The following is a 16,720-nucleotide window of genomic DNA, read 5'->3' as shown; positions in this document are numbered from 1 at the left end:
TCTCTGCAAAGCATGCAGGATTGCTACAAGACTCAGATGAGCAAAAATGGTCAGAACTGAAGTCAGTGTAACAACACAGTGATGCTATACTGCTTTGGGCTGGACAGGACAAATGCATTATTGCAAAGGGATAAACATCCAATTATAATAGTTCAGGATGCAAAATATATCAGTGACCACATTGGTATAATATAATATTATAATTTTTCTAATGTGTGTGTGGGTTTGCAAGGGTGTAATGTTTGCACACAGTAATCAAGAATCAGTCTGGTAACAGTCGTGAGTCTCTTTCAGTAATGAGAACCCATGAGCCAGTCAAGGGTTCCCTCTCTATGACAAGCCCCTTTGTTCAGCGATTCACACTCTCTCATAGTGAAGACCCATGACACAGAGCCGATTTTAAGTAGCTGGGTCTGTAATTGAAGCAAATGAGGTTCAGAGACAGAGAATAAACGAGAGTTTAGGTGCAGACGGGTAGTGAAATTCTTGTTTGTCGCCTGATTGACTCTCCTCGAATGCCAATTACCGCCACATAGCTCGATAGAGCGAGCCGTAATTGGAAGATTGCTTTGTGTATTCTCCGTCAGAGTTCTGCGTGCTGATCTTTGGCAAGATAGTCTGGGTGCACAATTTTATTTCAATGATTACAAAAGCAGAAAATTAATTTGTTGTAATCATAAAAAACATTTTGGGCGATTCTAATTACCTGCTTGTAACTAAAACATTTAAATAAATAATACAAATATGTTACACGGAGACATCCGCAAACATTTTTGCATGGAAAAATCGTTTCACGTATGGCATCTAGACAAGGTCAGACTGTGTTTCTGACAACATTTGCATGTTTTGATGAGCAAAGCTAATTTTCAGACCATACATATAGGCTGTAACCAGTCAATGTCTGTCTGGGGACTGCCGATCTTATAAATTCAATGAGTATGCATGCTTTGTGATCCGATTACATGTAATTAATGTGTATTGGTCTGATTGACCTGTTGAACTATTCTGAATGAATAGTCTTGCTCGTCTGGGTTGAAGATTGAAAGCATATGGCTGTTTGGCTGGACCAGTCAACAGAGGAATTCTCAATTCCTCTTAAAGTCTTAAAGACATTCAGCTTCTCTTAGACCTCTATATGCCATTAGTTCACACCAATCAGAGATAAGAACTGTGCTGTTTTAAATCTAAATCAAAGCAGTGTTAAGAGATGATCCTTAAAGCTGGATTAATGTCACTCTAGAGATGGGTGAGGGACTTTGCTGTTATGTCTATATGAAATACACTTGAACTTGTGATGAAACCCTTTGATAAAAAATGAGATGTGAAAAATATGATCCATCCACAAGAAATGCAATTTAAAGTTAAATGTGATAGACATGACATGTAATTAATGTATGTCATGGTGTCATGGATGCTGATTTGCAAAAATATCAACAGAATAGCATTCAGTGCCCCCAAAAGCCATGCCAGCCAACAATCATTACTGCCAAAAAAATAACTTGGCAGATAATAAGTGCAGTAAACACACACAGAGACTTACGAGATGAGTGGCTTACGGCAGATCACCAGGAAATCATAGAGGATGCAGACTTCAAAAACAGTAATGCCAGTCTCTTTCACCAGCATGGCACAGGTGCCCAAAAACAGACTGAGAGCCAGTGAAGAGACAGACACTGTGGGGGGGAAAGCGTCAGCCATTCTGCTCACTGACACACTCCTGAAAGACAAATACATGAAAGTTACTAACTAAACATTTTCCACTGAGAGGTTTAGATATGCTGAAAATAACCATTTAGTAGAGAATCAGAATCAAATGCATCAAGATATCTGAAACTTGATTCATAGTTATTTACATAAATATGCTAAAGATAACCATTTAGTACAGAACCAGAATCAAATCATTTAATCTGAAACTTGGCCATGATTCGGTCTGATTCAATTCAATTATTTTTGTACGATTCAAAATTATTTAATAACATATGCTAAAGACAACCAATTAGTAGAGAATAATAATCAAATGAATCATTAAGTTTAAATATTTGGCCATGATTCAGTCTGATTTGATCCGTTTCAATTATTTTGGTACGATTCATAATCATTTTCAAAAGATAAACATTCAGTAAAGAATTATAACGAAATCTTAAATTTGGCCACAATTTGTTTAGACTATTTTGGTACATTTACTATTATTTCAAAAACAAAAAAAAAAACATGCTTCAGCTACAAATGTAACAGGAGGTATACTTTGCACAGTAGAGGACTTTAAAACAAACAAAAAAAAAAAACACCAAAAATTGTATTTCATATGAGAAAAGAATACAATTTATTTGGTATATTATAGTAATTACAATTGACTATTGCATTTAATAATAGATGCATTAATGTTTAAATCATTGCTGTTACCTAATATAGGAGAGAAATGCCAAGAGGAACAGCATGCTGGCTAACACATCTGCTCTGCCAACAATCCCAGACACCTGTAACACACATTTACACACATTTAAAATTCATTCCATTAATGCAACTAAACAGTTCAAAGCCATCATACAAACTCCAAATAAACAGAAAAAAAATATATGTCGCAGAGGAAATAAATTGAACCTCTTTATTTCTGTCGGGGAAATTATTCTAATAAAGAAAGACTCATGAGAAGTCTTTGTATATTTCCCAAGAGAAGAACGTTTATTTCGGTACTGGGTGAAGTTCTCATCCACAAGTGCAAAATCAACCAGACACAATTTATAACTTTGAGTCAAGGATTCTTGTACATCAAGCAGTTCTAAGGATTTACTCTGATTGGTTACATTTCTTTAAACAAACATCACACCTTGATGGAAACAGGGCATATTTACCTCACAACTCTGATAACGTGTGTGTGTGAAAGTCTATGTTATGTTTAGCCACTTGGCACCTCAGAGACAGCTCTGAGTTCCTGTTGGGACACCTCAGTCATTGAGGGGTCAAAATTCTGTCATCACCTTTTTTTTTCCGGTGGTACACAAAAGGAGATTTTAAGCAGAATGACAGCCTTGGTCACCATTCACTTTCATAGTAAAAAGATGCAATGAAATTGAATGGTGACTGAGACTCACATACTATCATCTCTATTTGTGTTCCATGAGGAAAGAAAGTCTACTTGAGGGTGACTGCGATATTTTTGGGTGAACTATCCCTTTAAGTAAGAAAAGGTTGGTCGTCCATGGTGTGTGTGTGTGTGTGTGTGAACAGTGAAGGTACATTTAATGATAATTTCTTAATAAAAAAAATAACAGAAGAGGCAAACAAAATCAAATGTAAGAGCAGGAAGCAGAAAAGGGAAATGAGACAATTTATTTCCCTGGTGCTGTCCTCTATGTGTCATGTCATCTTCCCATCCCCCTAAAAACATACATCATCCTTAACATCGTCCTCTCCTCTCCTCTCCTCTCCAAATTCTGTTTCCATGCATGTTTGGCCTGTTTGGTTTTGCCAGAGGCACAAGTGTTAAAATGATCCTTCAGTTGACACAATCCACATCTGGAGGGCTTCTGGAGCCCATCCCCCTCAAGGCAGAATTCCAAGGAATTATACACACACTTCCAGATGACACGCCCCAGAGCAAGAGGAAATACATGCACTGCTGGTAAGGGACAGGGAGCGCATGTGTATTTTTGCGCTATTCCGAGACGAGAGTCAGCTCAAATGTAAACATATAAAAGCCCTCTGGTCCATAATACAACTCACCGTCTGTGTGGCATTACAGTCTGGCTGCTGTGTTAATGGGCTGGAACAAGATGAAAATGTTGGGAGTAGTGGAGTTATCAGCAAACTACCAAAATTGCTGCAATAAAAGGTAAATAACAAAGGCACTTGCAGACATAAAAACGTGCACTAAACACAACTGAATGTGCATAATGCCGCATTCCTCATTTGTAACTTTTATGGGGATAAAATTAATAGGCCTAAGTAATACATTTAAATGGATAGTTCACCCAAAAAAGAAAATTCTGTTATCATTTAATCACCCTCATACTGTTCCAAACCCGAATGACTTTCTTTTATGGAGCACAAAAAAAATAAGTTAGCTTCAGTCACCATTCACTTTCATTGCATCTTTTTTTCCATTACAATGAAAGTGAATGGTGCCTGAAACTAGTATGCTACCAAACTAACATCTCCTTTGTGTTCCATGGAAGAAACCGGACTATAGATAACTCCTAAACATTTTCTCACTTTTCTATACAAGCAATGATAAGCACATGATAATCTTTACAACTAATAGAACTTGTGCGTTTATACAAGGCTGCAAGCCAGCATAACACTCTGACCCCGTTTCCTGATCAATTGTGTTTTAAGGTGTTTGGTGCAGGAAATGGATCCATGGATCTCTGGGGCCCCTTTAAGGGTGTGGATTTAAGTGGGACTCATATTTCAGCTAACCTCCCTCTGCTTAGATAGGTGATTAAATACAAGAACACACAAGCAGCACAAATTAATTGTATATCGAGCTGACAATCTGAAACACTGCACAAGAGATCCACAGCTATACCTCATTTCAGCCAATTACCTAATTATACAGGAATTTCACAAGAAAAGCTGCAGCAGAGCCCTGTCCTGCCAACAGAGAGGTTCAACACACATACATGGACACGTTTACTTTTGCTATCTGTGGCGAGCAGGGCGGGGCTGAGCGGCATCTTGGCAGAGCGAGGCCGGGAAGATAATTGGTAAATGAGTTCCTCCTGTGTGCCACACCGGTCTCGAATTCCTTTGAGGAGCGGCGGGAGTATTGAAGGAGAGGCGACAGCAGCAGGCAGGAAAGAAAGAGATGCACAAAGCCTAAGTTTGTCTTTATGTTCATACGTAACTGTCTGAAAAGCAGTGCGTGTTTTTGTTTTGCTATACACTGAAAAGTGTTTATTTATTTTTTATCACCTTGTCTCCCCAATGTGTAATGCCCAATACCCACTACTTACTAGGCCCTCGTGGTGGCGTGGTTACTCACCTCAATCCGTGTGGTGGAGGACAAGTCTCAGTTGCCTCTGCTTCTGAGACAGTCAATCCGCACATCACACGGCTCGCTGTACATGACACCGCGGAGACTACCAGCATGTGGAGGCTCATGCTACTCTCCGCGAACCACTCACAACTTACCACAATCGTGACCACAAGGAGGTTACCCCATGTCACTCTACACTCCCTATCAACAAGGCCAATTTGGTTGCTTAGGAGACCTGGCTGGAGTCACTCAGGCTCAGCACACCCTGGATTCGAACTCATGACTACAGGGGTGGCAGTCTGCACCAATAATCGCAGAGCTACCCAGGCCGCAATCTGAAAAGTGTTTATTAATTGTACCACCTTTCATTTTTACACTATCGAAATGGGGACATGCCATAGACTTCTAATGTTTTATAAAAAGCTAATTATAATCACAACTTAAACCCAATCCCTAAAGGAAGACTTATGCATTTTAGAATAATAGTAATAATAATAATAATATTAATAATAAAATGCATTTTATATTTATGAATCCATTTTCCAATTGCTGATGTCCTCAAATGTCCACAGGCAGAGATTTTGGCAGATTTAGCTAACATTTGGCAACGATTTTTTCCCCAAACTACAGCCAAGTACATACCCACACACACAATCAGACCTCTGCAAATGTACATTCATAAATAAAATAGACAGAACAGAGTTTTCCACTCAAACTTCTTGACCCCATTGAACATAAACCCTTATAAGGAACAGACAGTATGGAGACACTTACACAAACACTCTTTATCTCTCTCTCACACTTCTTGTATTCTCTTGAAATCTGAGCAGGTCTGGGACCTAAGCCTGAGTGATTTAAAGAAAAAACTGACAGTAAGGTGCATGAGAGTGTGTGTTAGCAAAGGTTAAGGCCAGGAATCATACATCTACAAATTAAATACTGAGACTGCATGAATAGCTGAATAGAGTAAGATACAGACTGACAGATAAAGTGGCTTTGAATGGATTTTTTTACATATTAATCTGTAAGCAAAAACATTGCTGTCTAAACTCATAAATCCACATATTGACTGGACAAGGTGATTTGGAAAACAATCAGCTATTTTTCAATTAGAAGACACTATGACATCATCAGCAGTGGGCAGCACTGGATGCCGGTGGGTGGCTGTGCAGAATTAAGTCAGGCAGATGGTCAGCAGGTTGCAGGCAGACTTAAGTAAAGTCTCCAGGGAGAGACAGAATGCAAGTGAATGGAGCGCTTTCATTCTTCGTCAGGATCCTGCTGACGCCTGAAAAGTGATGCTCCTCTCCACTAGCAACTAGCCAATGGGCCTGCTGTCCCAGCTATGAGGACAAACATTTGGTTGCAAGCTAAAGTTAGAGAAGGGGTTTGTGTTTGTATGGTCGGTGTGGCAACAACACATCTATATTTCATCAAATTTGAAAAGTGATAAAAATGTCATCCAATGTTATATATATGTATATTTCTGATAGATACAACAAACAAGACAGTTTTATTTATGTATAGTTTGAAAATTATTGCGAATGTGTCAGACTCATGGCTTAGCAGTTACCATAAACTCTCTAAGACAGAGCTGTGGCGCTCATGTGAGAAATACAATTTCGAACTCAGCTTGCAACATTTCTTGCAACACACAAAAAAGTTATTTTTATTTATGCATAGTTTGGAATGTATGCTTCTGTATCAGATCCATGGCCAAGTGGTTAGCACAAATTTACTGACACACCGAACTGTGGTGCTCATGTGGAAAATGCAAGTTTGAATCTGGCTTGCAACTTTTCTTGCAAAACACAACAAATACATTTTAATTCATGTATAGTTTGAAAATGATTGTGAATGTGTCAGACCCATGGCTTAGCAGTTCCCAAAAATGATCTAACACATAGCCATGGTGCCCATGCGAGAAATACAAGTTTGAATCCAGCTTGCAACATTTCTTGCAACACACAAAAAAGTAATTTCCATTTATGCATTGTTTGGAAATTATGCTTCTATGTCAGACCCATGGCCTAGTGGTTAGCATAAATTTACTGATACACCGAGCTGTGGTGCTCATGCAGGAAATGCAAGTTTGAATATGGCTTGCAACTTTTCTTGCAACACACAACAAAGAAATTTTCATTCATGTATAATTTAAAATTATATTAATGTATCAGACTCATGGGCTAGCCATTATCACAAATTCTCTGAGCCATGGTGTACATTTGGCAATGCGAGTTCGAATTCAACTTCCAGCATTTCTTGCAACACACAACAAAGACATTTTCATTTATTTATAGTTTGAAAGTATGCTAAAGTTTCAGATCCATAGCCTAAAAGATAGCACAGATTATCTGACACACAGTGTCGTGGTGCTCATCAGGCAAAGCATGTTCGAATCCGGCGTGTGACATTTCTTGCAACACACAACATGTTATGTATGAATAGTTTGCAAATATGCTAATATGTTAAACCCATGGTCTACCGGTTACCATGAATTCTCTGATGCAATGAATCGTGGTGCTCATGTGGGCACTGTGAGTTTGAATCAGGCACAACACATGCAACACGTCTTGCACAACACAGCAAATACATGTTCATTTATGAATAGTTTGAAAGTTATGCAGAAGCTGCTCATCCATAGCATAAAGGTTAGCACAGATTATCTAACACACCGAGTCAGTGCTCATGTGGGCAATTAAAGTTCGAATCCAGCTTGCAACATTTCCTCATCCTGTTACCCCCCCTCTTCTCCCACCTTATCTGTTCCTATTTCACACCATCTATGAAAGTACAAATAAATAAATGCAAGAAAACAGACATTTATGCCAATCTGTGAACAACCATGCTTGCAGAAAAACTCACAGTACCTCTACATCATATATTCATCCAGAGACTAATTATATTTCTGTCCGATCAATCAAAAAATGGAGGTCACCACCTCCAGCAGTTGTGTGTGCAGTGTGAATGTGTGTGTGTGTGTCTCATTATTGCTGATAGGATGCAGGGCAGCTGTTGATGTATGGTGTTGTTTACAGAGAGCTCATGATCAGAATATGTCTCAGTGGCATGGACTCACTCCTGTCCCATGCTTTGCTGTAAACACATTTTTCAGCTCTGCGAGTGACTGACGCTTAAAGACATAACATCTCCTATATACGCCATCAAATTACAAACTATGGGCTGACTCAACAAGAGCTCTTCAAAACAATATTTAAACAGACATCCAGAAAAAAAACTACACATTTGATTTCTGAAAATATATCAAACGCATTTTTCATTCAAATAAATGAAAATTCTGTCATCATTTACTCATCCTCATGTTGTTTCAAAACAGTATGACTTTCTTCTGTGAACTATAAAAGTAAATGAATCTCTCTTTTGAGTTAGATCTTTTCAATTAATAAGTTGATCTGGTTGACAAAACCAATTTGAATGATTGGGCATTACTACTTTTCTCGAAATCAAAAAATTAGCAAAAAAGTGTGTGCACACTCACTGCTTCAGTGTGAATGGGATGCACTGAGAAGAGGAGGGCTGTGAGGAAGGAGAGGTTGCTGTCCTCGAATACACACTGTTCGCAGGTGTGCATGAGCAGTGTTGTCACCATGCAGTGCAGACACACATTCACCAGATGGAAGTAAAATGGAGTCATGCCACCCAGCAAAATATTTAACCTGTAGTGAGTGCAAAAGAGAGACAGAATTAGTGTTAACAAGACATTGAAATATGATATCCAGCCAGGTGATACAGAAAAGAAAATGCAAAAGGAGCTCTCTCTTCCATTTAAAACTGAAGGTGTGTTCACACAGCAGTTTGCAGCGACAAAGTGAACAGAGGACATTCATTTCCAATGACATGAGCAGTAGCGACTATTGGCAAAACAAGGTAGGTGACAAAGTTAGAGTGGGATCACAAGACTTTTCTACATTTAAAGGCACAGTTCACCCAAAAATGTAAATACTCTCATTTACTCATTGTCATGCCATCATAGATGTGTATTTTTTCTCTGCAGAACACAAAGATTTTTAGACAAAAATATTTCAGCTCTGTAGGTCCTCAAAATGCAAGTGAATGCAAGCACATAAAGACAGCATCAAAATACTCCATATGACTCTAGTGGTTTAATCCATGTCTTCTGAAATGATCTAATCAGTTTTGAGTGAAAACAGACCAAAATGTATCTCTTTTTCACATTACATCTTGCCTTTGCAGTCTCTAGGTACAATCATGATTTTGAACCGACAACCTTCTGCTTAACAGTTTAGTGCTTTAGCCCACTACACCACCACCAATTTATATTCTCTGATGAATTACGAGATATTTCCTCACCTCAACCTGATAACCAATTAAATTAGAAAGTTCTATTTGATTGTAGGAAAATATAAAGATATTATACAGATACAATATTACATTAAAGAAGCTTTGATTGGGGGAAGAAAGCCAGGGCACTGCTATGTGGTGGCTTAATTGTGAATCTGAGTGCTTAGTAAAATAATAGCACACATCTCTACAACAAGCAGCAAGAGATGATTTTTAGAGGGATTGTTGAGAGTACCTGATTATGAAAAGAAAAAGTGCTATGAACTCGTAAGGCTAAATGTCAGTTCTTGTGCTTGAGGACCAGCTTGGACAGCAAACTTTTTTTTAGGCAGGTATAAAAAGCTGTCCATGAAGGTTGTGGTTCAAATTAATTCTACACGAGTCACTGACTACACCTGCCACTTAATATTTAGCTCCGAGCTTGACGTTCAGTGCCCAGGGTATGAGCAAGCGAGAGACAGGATGGAATGAGAGCCAGAATGATAACAGTTAATTGCATGATGGAGGGAAAACAATAATGACAGTAAAACAGTTTGTTCATCAGCAGGCAATAAAAAGCCAGTGTTTGTTGAGACAGAGCACAAGTGTGTGCAGAACTCTCTGCAGGAGAGAACAGAAATGTCTTCAAGGCTCATCACATTTATTTAGCAATCAAAGAGCCATGGAGAACTCTGGGCAACATCTAACATCAGCTAATTGCAACTATTCCATGTGATTTGGATCTGAACGAGGAAAATATTATAAAGGAATAGTTACCCCAAAAATGAAAATAATTTCATTATTTACTCACGCACCAAACTATATGCAAATATATGAAACATATATAACATATATTTTTTCTATTAAAGACTCTTTACATTGCTCATGCATAAAAGAAAAGTTCAGTGTCCTGGGCTCAAAAAAAGGTTGCAAAAAATAAAATAAAAACACATCAAAAGATCACTACTCTTGCACTATATTAAAAGTCTTCTGAAGCCATATGATAGATTTGTATGAGAAGCAGACCAAAATTTTAGTCATTATTCACTGATAATCTTACCCCTGCCCCAAAGCTTGATTTTAATCCAAGTCCAGAATTTAAAATATGAGTGTCAAATTCCAATGCTTTTTTGGTGTCAGTGTCATTAATACGCCATTTTTAAATCTGAGCTAGACAGAAGTGTAGGCAGAGGTTAAGAGTATCAGTGAATAATGACTAAAAATTCTTAATAGAGGTCTGCTACCCTACCCGAACCAGACAAGCCCATCAGGTTTTGGTTAGGGTTCTATTTTGTTACTTTGTAATAAAAAAGTTCAGGTGGCAAAGATAACCATGTTACTGTCACACATAAATCAAAATTGCTCTGCATCCAGCAAAGTTTCAGCATTTGATAAATGGTATAAGCCAATGTTTTTTTCCCTTTTAGACTTTTGCGCTGAGTAGGGGTGTAACGGTATGATAACCATCACAAAAATTACCACGGTATTACTGTAACAAGGTATTGAGGTGCATTGATGATAATATTAGCAGTTTAATATTTGGTAATTAAATATGCCAGATAAACAAAGAGAGAAATATTTCAGCTATAACCAATTCTTGAACTTTATTTTGGATTTCTTCAATGTTAATCCTTTAACTTTGGATCTTGAACATCAGTACTCTTATTCTGACATCACAAACAGGTTAAAAAAATAAATAAATTCAACATCTACAGCAGTCAGATGATTACAATTAAAAAAATATGTTGTTATTGTTATTATTGTTATTTAGTACTATGTTTTACCAGTAAAACATATTATTACTAGTATCAAACACATTGTTAGCCTATTGTTGCGCTGCACTTGAATAAGTGAACTGTTGTTATTGATATATATATAATATATATTCCATCCAAGTGATGTAAAACATTAAATAAAATAGCTGCTTGTGTGTACCTGTCTTTTTAAAGATAAATTCTCACCTAGACAAGAGGTTTCTGCTGGCTGGTTGCCTCCAAAAAGGCAGCTGCCCCGAAAACAGCACCATTCTTCCTGGAAGTCCACGATGAGCTCGCAAAGACCATGTCTGTCTCACATCCAGATCGGAGGAGCTGCGGTCCTCACAAAGGTGGACCACGCTGAGGAAAAGGGATACGCTAAGCTTCCCCCTTTTGAAGAGGCGGTTGCAGCTCATTTCTGTCCTTCTGCCACTATGGGATGGAAATCCTACACCACCCACCCCTCCAAGCCATACCGACTAACGTCCACATTGGCTGAAAGAGCTTATACAGCAGCAGGCCAGGCTGGCTCAGCGCTCCATAGCATGGCAGTGCTTCAAGTCTTTCAGGACAAGCTCCTCAAAGATGTAGATGAGCAAGGCCCAAATCCTGACATTGGTAAAAAGAGCCACTTATCTGGCACTGTAAGCTTCTAATGTTACTGCGCAGGCCATCAGAAAAGTGATGGGTAATCTGGTGGTTTTGGACCGATATGTCTGGTTAACACTCACGGAGATGTGTGATGCTGAGAAAGCCACCCTGCTTGACACCCCTGTCTCCCCTGATTGCCTCTTCAGAAATACAGTGGAAGTCTTTCTGATGATTTTTGTCCAAGAGAAGTGTTTCCTCTCATCTCCCCGCTCACGCTCTGCTTCGAGCCAGTACCCGGCAAAAAACCCCACAACCAAACCTTTATCAGCAAGGTGTTAGGCCAGGTTTTCAGACGGAAAGTGGTGACCATGGATGCGTCCAATATGGGTTGGGGTGCGCTGTGCGATGGACACCCCGCTTTCGACACTTGGACGGGTGCAAAACATCCACTAATTGGAAATGCTAGCCGTCTTCTTAGCTGTGAAGGCTTTCCATTCCGACATAGTGAATCAACGCGTTCTGATTCGGTCAGGCAATGTGTCAGTTGCAGCATACATATATCGCCAGGGCGGCTCTCGATCACTACCAATGATGAAACTGGTGCAACGCCTCCTCCCCTGGGCTGTCTAAACTGCGGAGCGTACATGCTGTAGTGCCAAGGACCAATGGTGGAGGAATGGAGACTTCATCCTTAGATGGTTCTGAGGATTTGGGAAATGTTCGGCAAAGTGGAAGTCGACCTATTCGCCTTCGTGGAGACAGCCCACTGTTCTGTTTGGTACTCCATGTCCCAAGCCCCACAAAAAGTGGCAGACGAAACGCAAATATGCGTTTCCCTCTGTATGTCTCTTTCAGTCTGTCATTAGCAAAGTCTGAGAAGACAAGGAAACGGTTCTGTTGGTTGCCCAAATTGCCCAACCAGCCATGGTTTCCGATGATGGAAATATTAGACGGCCCTCCATGGTAAATACCACTACGGAGGGATCTGCTCTCTCAAGCGCAGGGAAAAAGTTCAAGCTCTCCAGACAGATGATGATGGACGTACTTGAATGTGAGGATGCAGAGCGGCCGGGAAGATTTATGGCTGGTGTTTTCAGACATCCTTTTGCCCCAAAAGTCATTGGTGAAGATGCTCCGGAGACTGGACCCAGGTCTGACACCTGGATTGTTGGTGATGGCCCATATGTCATCATGCACAAACTCCCCCATAGAGAGTTACTGTAGCAGAGCGCACACACCACCACTAGCAAGGCATACTGGAGTGACCAGACTCCCACTCCCGCCAGCAGCTGCTGCAGCACAGGAGGAACGGCTTTGTCCCGCGGCTGTTCGCTGTCATGTCGGTCCTAGTCTTGCATGCTGGTAGAGGTAGCGAAAGAGAAGAGACGTGTCCGTTTCCATTGCCCATGTGTGGCACTGACGATCTGACAGCGTATCGTCTCTGAAGGCATAATATCAGTGCTGAATGTGTGTTAAATGTTGAAATATTTGGCATCTGCAGCCAGAGCTCTGGAACCTACATGTATGGCCCCAGAACGGAGCACAGCGAATGAGCCTGAATTGGCTCAGTCTGTAATGAACAACTTTTTGCAGGCTAGAGCGCCGTATACTAGATGAATGAATTAATGAACGTTACATTTATATAGCGCTATATAGATCTAGAGATATTTATATAGAGATGCCTCTATGCACTATAATGGCATGTGTTTGCATATTGGTGCTCTTCACACAGGAAAGACCTAGTGAATTGCTCCATAACAGAGATCCTTACATTCCTTCAAGAGTTGGATGCAGGTCTTACTCCATCAACGCTTAAGGTTTATGTAGCGAACATCTCTGCATTTCACACCCCAGAAGCTGGCTCCTCTATGGCAGACATGATCTGATCCTAAAACTCTTTAGGGGAGCGAGGCGCTTGAACCCCCCCCTCACCCTGCTATGGTTCCAACATGGGACTTAAACCTAGCGCTGAGGGCGCTCACGAGCCCCCCGTTCGAACCACTGGAATCCGTTGAGTTGCGTGTGCTCTCTCTAAAGACTGCACTGCTGTTGGCTCTGGCCTCAGTCAAATGGGTTGGTGATATTCAGGCACTGTTGTTTGACAGTTCGTGTCTGGAATTCAGACCGGGGCTTTCGAAAGCCAACATCGCACCCAAAAAATGCTATGTGCCTAAGGTACATTCCATGGCCTTTAGGGCTCAGATAGTCCACCTACAAGTTTTCTCTTCCCCACTGTCTAATTCAGATAAGGAGCAGTTAGTGCATTTATTTTGCCCCGTGTGGGCATTGCACACGTATGTGGAGTGCACCCACCAGTTTAGACTGTCAGATCAGCTCTTCGTTTGTTATGGAGGATGCACAAAAGGCATGTCCTTCTCCAAACAAAGGCTCTCTCACTGGATCTTTGATGCGATCACCCCCAATTATTACACCTTATATTGGGCAAATGCGCACCTAAAAGGGCTTGGCTCAAACACCATTGCCAATCATAAGACTGGTGTTATGATACAAGGGATTCAACTAGGTTGTGGAAGGAATTCCCAAAAGCGTTTCATAGCAATGAGATTACATGTGTAACTGGAGACGATTTTCCAAAAATATCTAATTACATGGATACAGTTTTCAATTATTTTAGAAAAAAACACCACTAAAATTCATCAATATGTAATTTTTAAATTACAAAGGTTATTATTTTGCCTTTGGATTTGCCATTGTGTTTTTATATTTGTTGTTTTGTTTTGCACTTCATGGCCACCGTAATACATGGACTAAAAGGTCATAGATTAGAGAGGAACGCCCGCACAGTGAATTGGGAGTAAATAAACACACGAGCTTATCCCACACGCATCCAGGTCTGTTTAATAGCACTACTTACAAGTGTGTTTGTAATGATTGCTGAGTTAGTGTACTCTGGGAAAAGTAAATCACTTATAATAGCTCTCTCCGAAAAACTGCAACAAGTGCTTTTTGACACTGTAGATATGTCAACAACTGCGCAATCACATAGGCTGAATGTGTTTGACGTTTTTAAACATATTAAGTGTCGTTCACACAAGTGTTAGTCGGTATATACATGCGTCAGTCTCGCGACACAAGCATTGCGTTTTTAAAACGCCGCGTCAAGTTAAATACAGTGCACCTCATTTTGCTGTTGTGGAACACAAGAACGTATCATATGTGAACGCCCCCAACTGTTTAGGTTACCAAATTATAACGCCCCATGTCAAAACTGACGACAAAGATCACACTTTAAAGTTCCGTGATCGCACATAGCTCAGATAGAAGCTCAATCTCTCCAGACAGATGATGGACTTACTTGAATGTGAGGATGCAGAGCGGCCGGTAGGATTTATGGCTGGTGTTATCGGACATCCTTTTGCCCCAAAAGTCATTAGTGAAGATGCTCCGGAGACTGGACCCGGGTCTGACATCTGGATTGTTGGTGATGGCCCATACGTCATCATGCACAAACTCCCCCCAGAGAGAGTTACTGTAGCAGAGCGCGCACACCACCACTAACAAGGCATACCGAAGCGACCGGACTCCCGCTCCCGACAGCAGCCGCTGCAGTGCAGGGGGAGCGGCTTTGGTCCCGCGGCTGTTCGCTGTCATGTCGGTCCTCGTCTCGCATGCTGGTGGAGGTGGCGAAAGAGAGGAGACGCGACCCTTTCCATCGCCCGTTTGTGGCACTGACGATCTGACAGCGTAACGTCTCTGAATGCGTAATATCAGTGTTGAATGTGTGTGAAGTGTTGAAATGTAGCTATCCGCCTCCTGGCGCATGCGCGAGAGAGAGAGAGAGAGAGAGAGAGAGAGAGAGAGAGAGAGAGAGAGAGAGAGAGAGATGCAAATTAGAGAAATGAGATTGTGAGAAAGAAAATGAAACAGAAAAACAGAGATAAATGCAAATTAGTAAGTGAAAGAGAGCGGTGCAAATGAGATCACATTTACCATGAGAATAGTTTAAAATAGTTACTACAGAGAATGGTAATTCGTACAGGATTCCCACACCACAATGACTTTTCCATTCATTCATGATTGAGGATCTTGGATAACACTAAAATAAGGTGTAATTAGTTAACATGAATTTACAATGAACAATTATTTTACAGCATTAGCCTAATCTTGGTTATTTTCAATACTAACACATTGATAATAGAAAGTTGTAGGCCTACATTAGCATTAGTTAATGTACTTTGAACTAACAATGAACGTTATTGTTAGTTCATGATACTTAAGGCATTTTTCTAATGTTAATAAATGCAACCTCATTATAAAGTGCTACCGGATCTTGGATAAAAAAATAAAAAAGAGAGAGAGAGATTGCATTCACAAAGAGCACTTTCTGAGGAAGATATATTTTAGAGCTGAGCATATAAACAACAACAAACAAAAGTATTATAATAAAAAAATGGCAGACATGATCTGAGTATTCTACTTAAAGGAGTATTCTGGGTTCAATACTGGTTAGCTCAACGGCATTTGTTGCATAATATTGATTAGCGAGCCCACACGCTCAAGCTATAGCAACAAGACGTAAACAATGAGAGTGTTAGCATGATTTTAATGTAATAAAATCACTTACAAAACTTTTGTGTGTAAAGTTTTATTCAGTTTTACAACTTTGCCATTAAGACGTAACACATAAACCCTAAAACGACTGTAAAAATTGTTTTAAAACTTTACAGTTCAAATAAGTTTTAACAGAAGAATTAATGCAATTGCCTTTATAAAGTTAGACGATTACACACATCTTAGCCAAATACATGTTTCACAATTCCTGACATTTAATCATAGAAAACATTCCCTGTCTTAGGTCAGTTAGGATCACTAGTTTATTTTTAGAATGTGAAATATAAGAATAATAGTAGAAAGAATTATTTATTTCAGCTTTTATTTCTTTCATCACACAGTGGGTCAGAAGTTTACATACACTTTGTTTGTATTTGTTAGCATTGCCTTTAAATTGTTTAACTTGGGACAATTAGTTGCTGGAATTTTGGCCCATTCCTCCAGACAGAACTGGTGTAACTGAATCAGGTTTGTAGGCCTCCTTGCTCGCACACGCTTTTTCAGTTCTGCCCACAGATGT

General features: G+C 39.9%; 1 protein-coding gene across 3 annotated transcripts in view; it reads right to left on the bottom strand.

Annotated features, from left to right (window-relative positions):
• The window catches only part of LOC127638916 (protein O-mannosyl-transferase TMTC1-like), a 57,390-nt gene that overhangs the window by 32,517 nt on the left and 8,153 nt on the right, over nt 1–16,720 (bottom strand). Inside the window, exons 2-5 of one of the 3 annotated variants that reach the window (XM_052120672.1) lie at nt 14,945–15,402; nt 8,478–8,655; nt 2,404–2,477; nt 1,541–1,717 (exon numbers count right to left, since the gene is read on the bottom strand). In XM_052120672.1, coding sequence (XP_051976632.1) covers nt 1,541–1,717; nt 2,404–2,477; nt 8,478–8,655; nt 14,945–15,240 — 725 coding nt within the window. In that variant the 5' untranslated portion in view covers nt 15,241–15,402. Of the gene's footprint in view, nt 1–1,540; nt 1,718–2,403; nt 2,478–8,477; nt 8,656–12,673; nt 12,695–14,944; nt 15,403–16,720 lie in introns of those variants that run through there. The other 2 variants (XM_052120673.1, XM_052120671.1) reach the window with 2 other exon arrangements.

Source organism: Xyrauchen texanus, chromosome 47 (genome assembly GCF_025860055.1).
Source record: "Xyrauchen texanus isolate HMW12.3.18 chromosome 47, RBS_HiC_50CHRs, whole genome shotgun sequence".
Lineage (NCBI taxonomy): Eukaryota > Metazoa > Chordata > Actinopteri > Cypriniformes > Catostomidae > Xyrauchen > Xyrauchen texanus.
The sequence above is the reverse complement of the archived record's forward strand: the minus strand, read 5'-3'. Positions and strand labels throughout refer to the sequence as shown.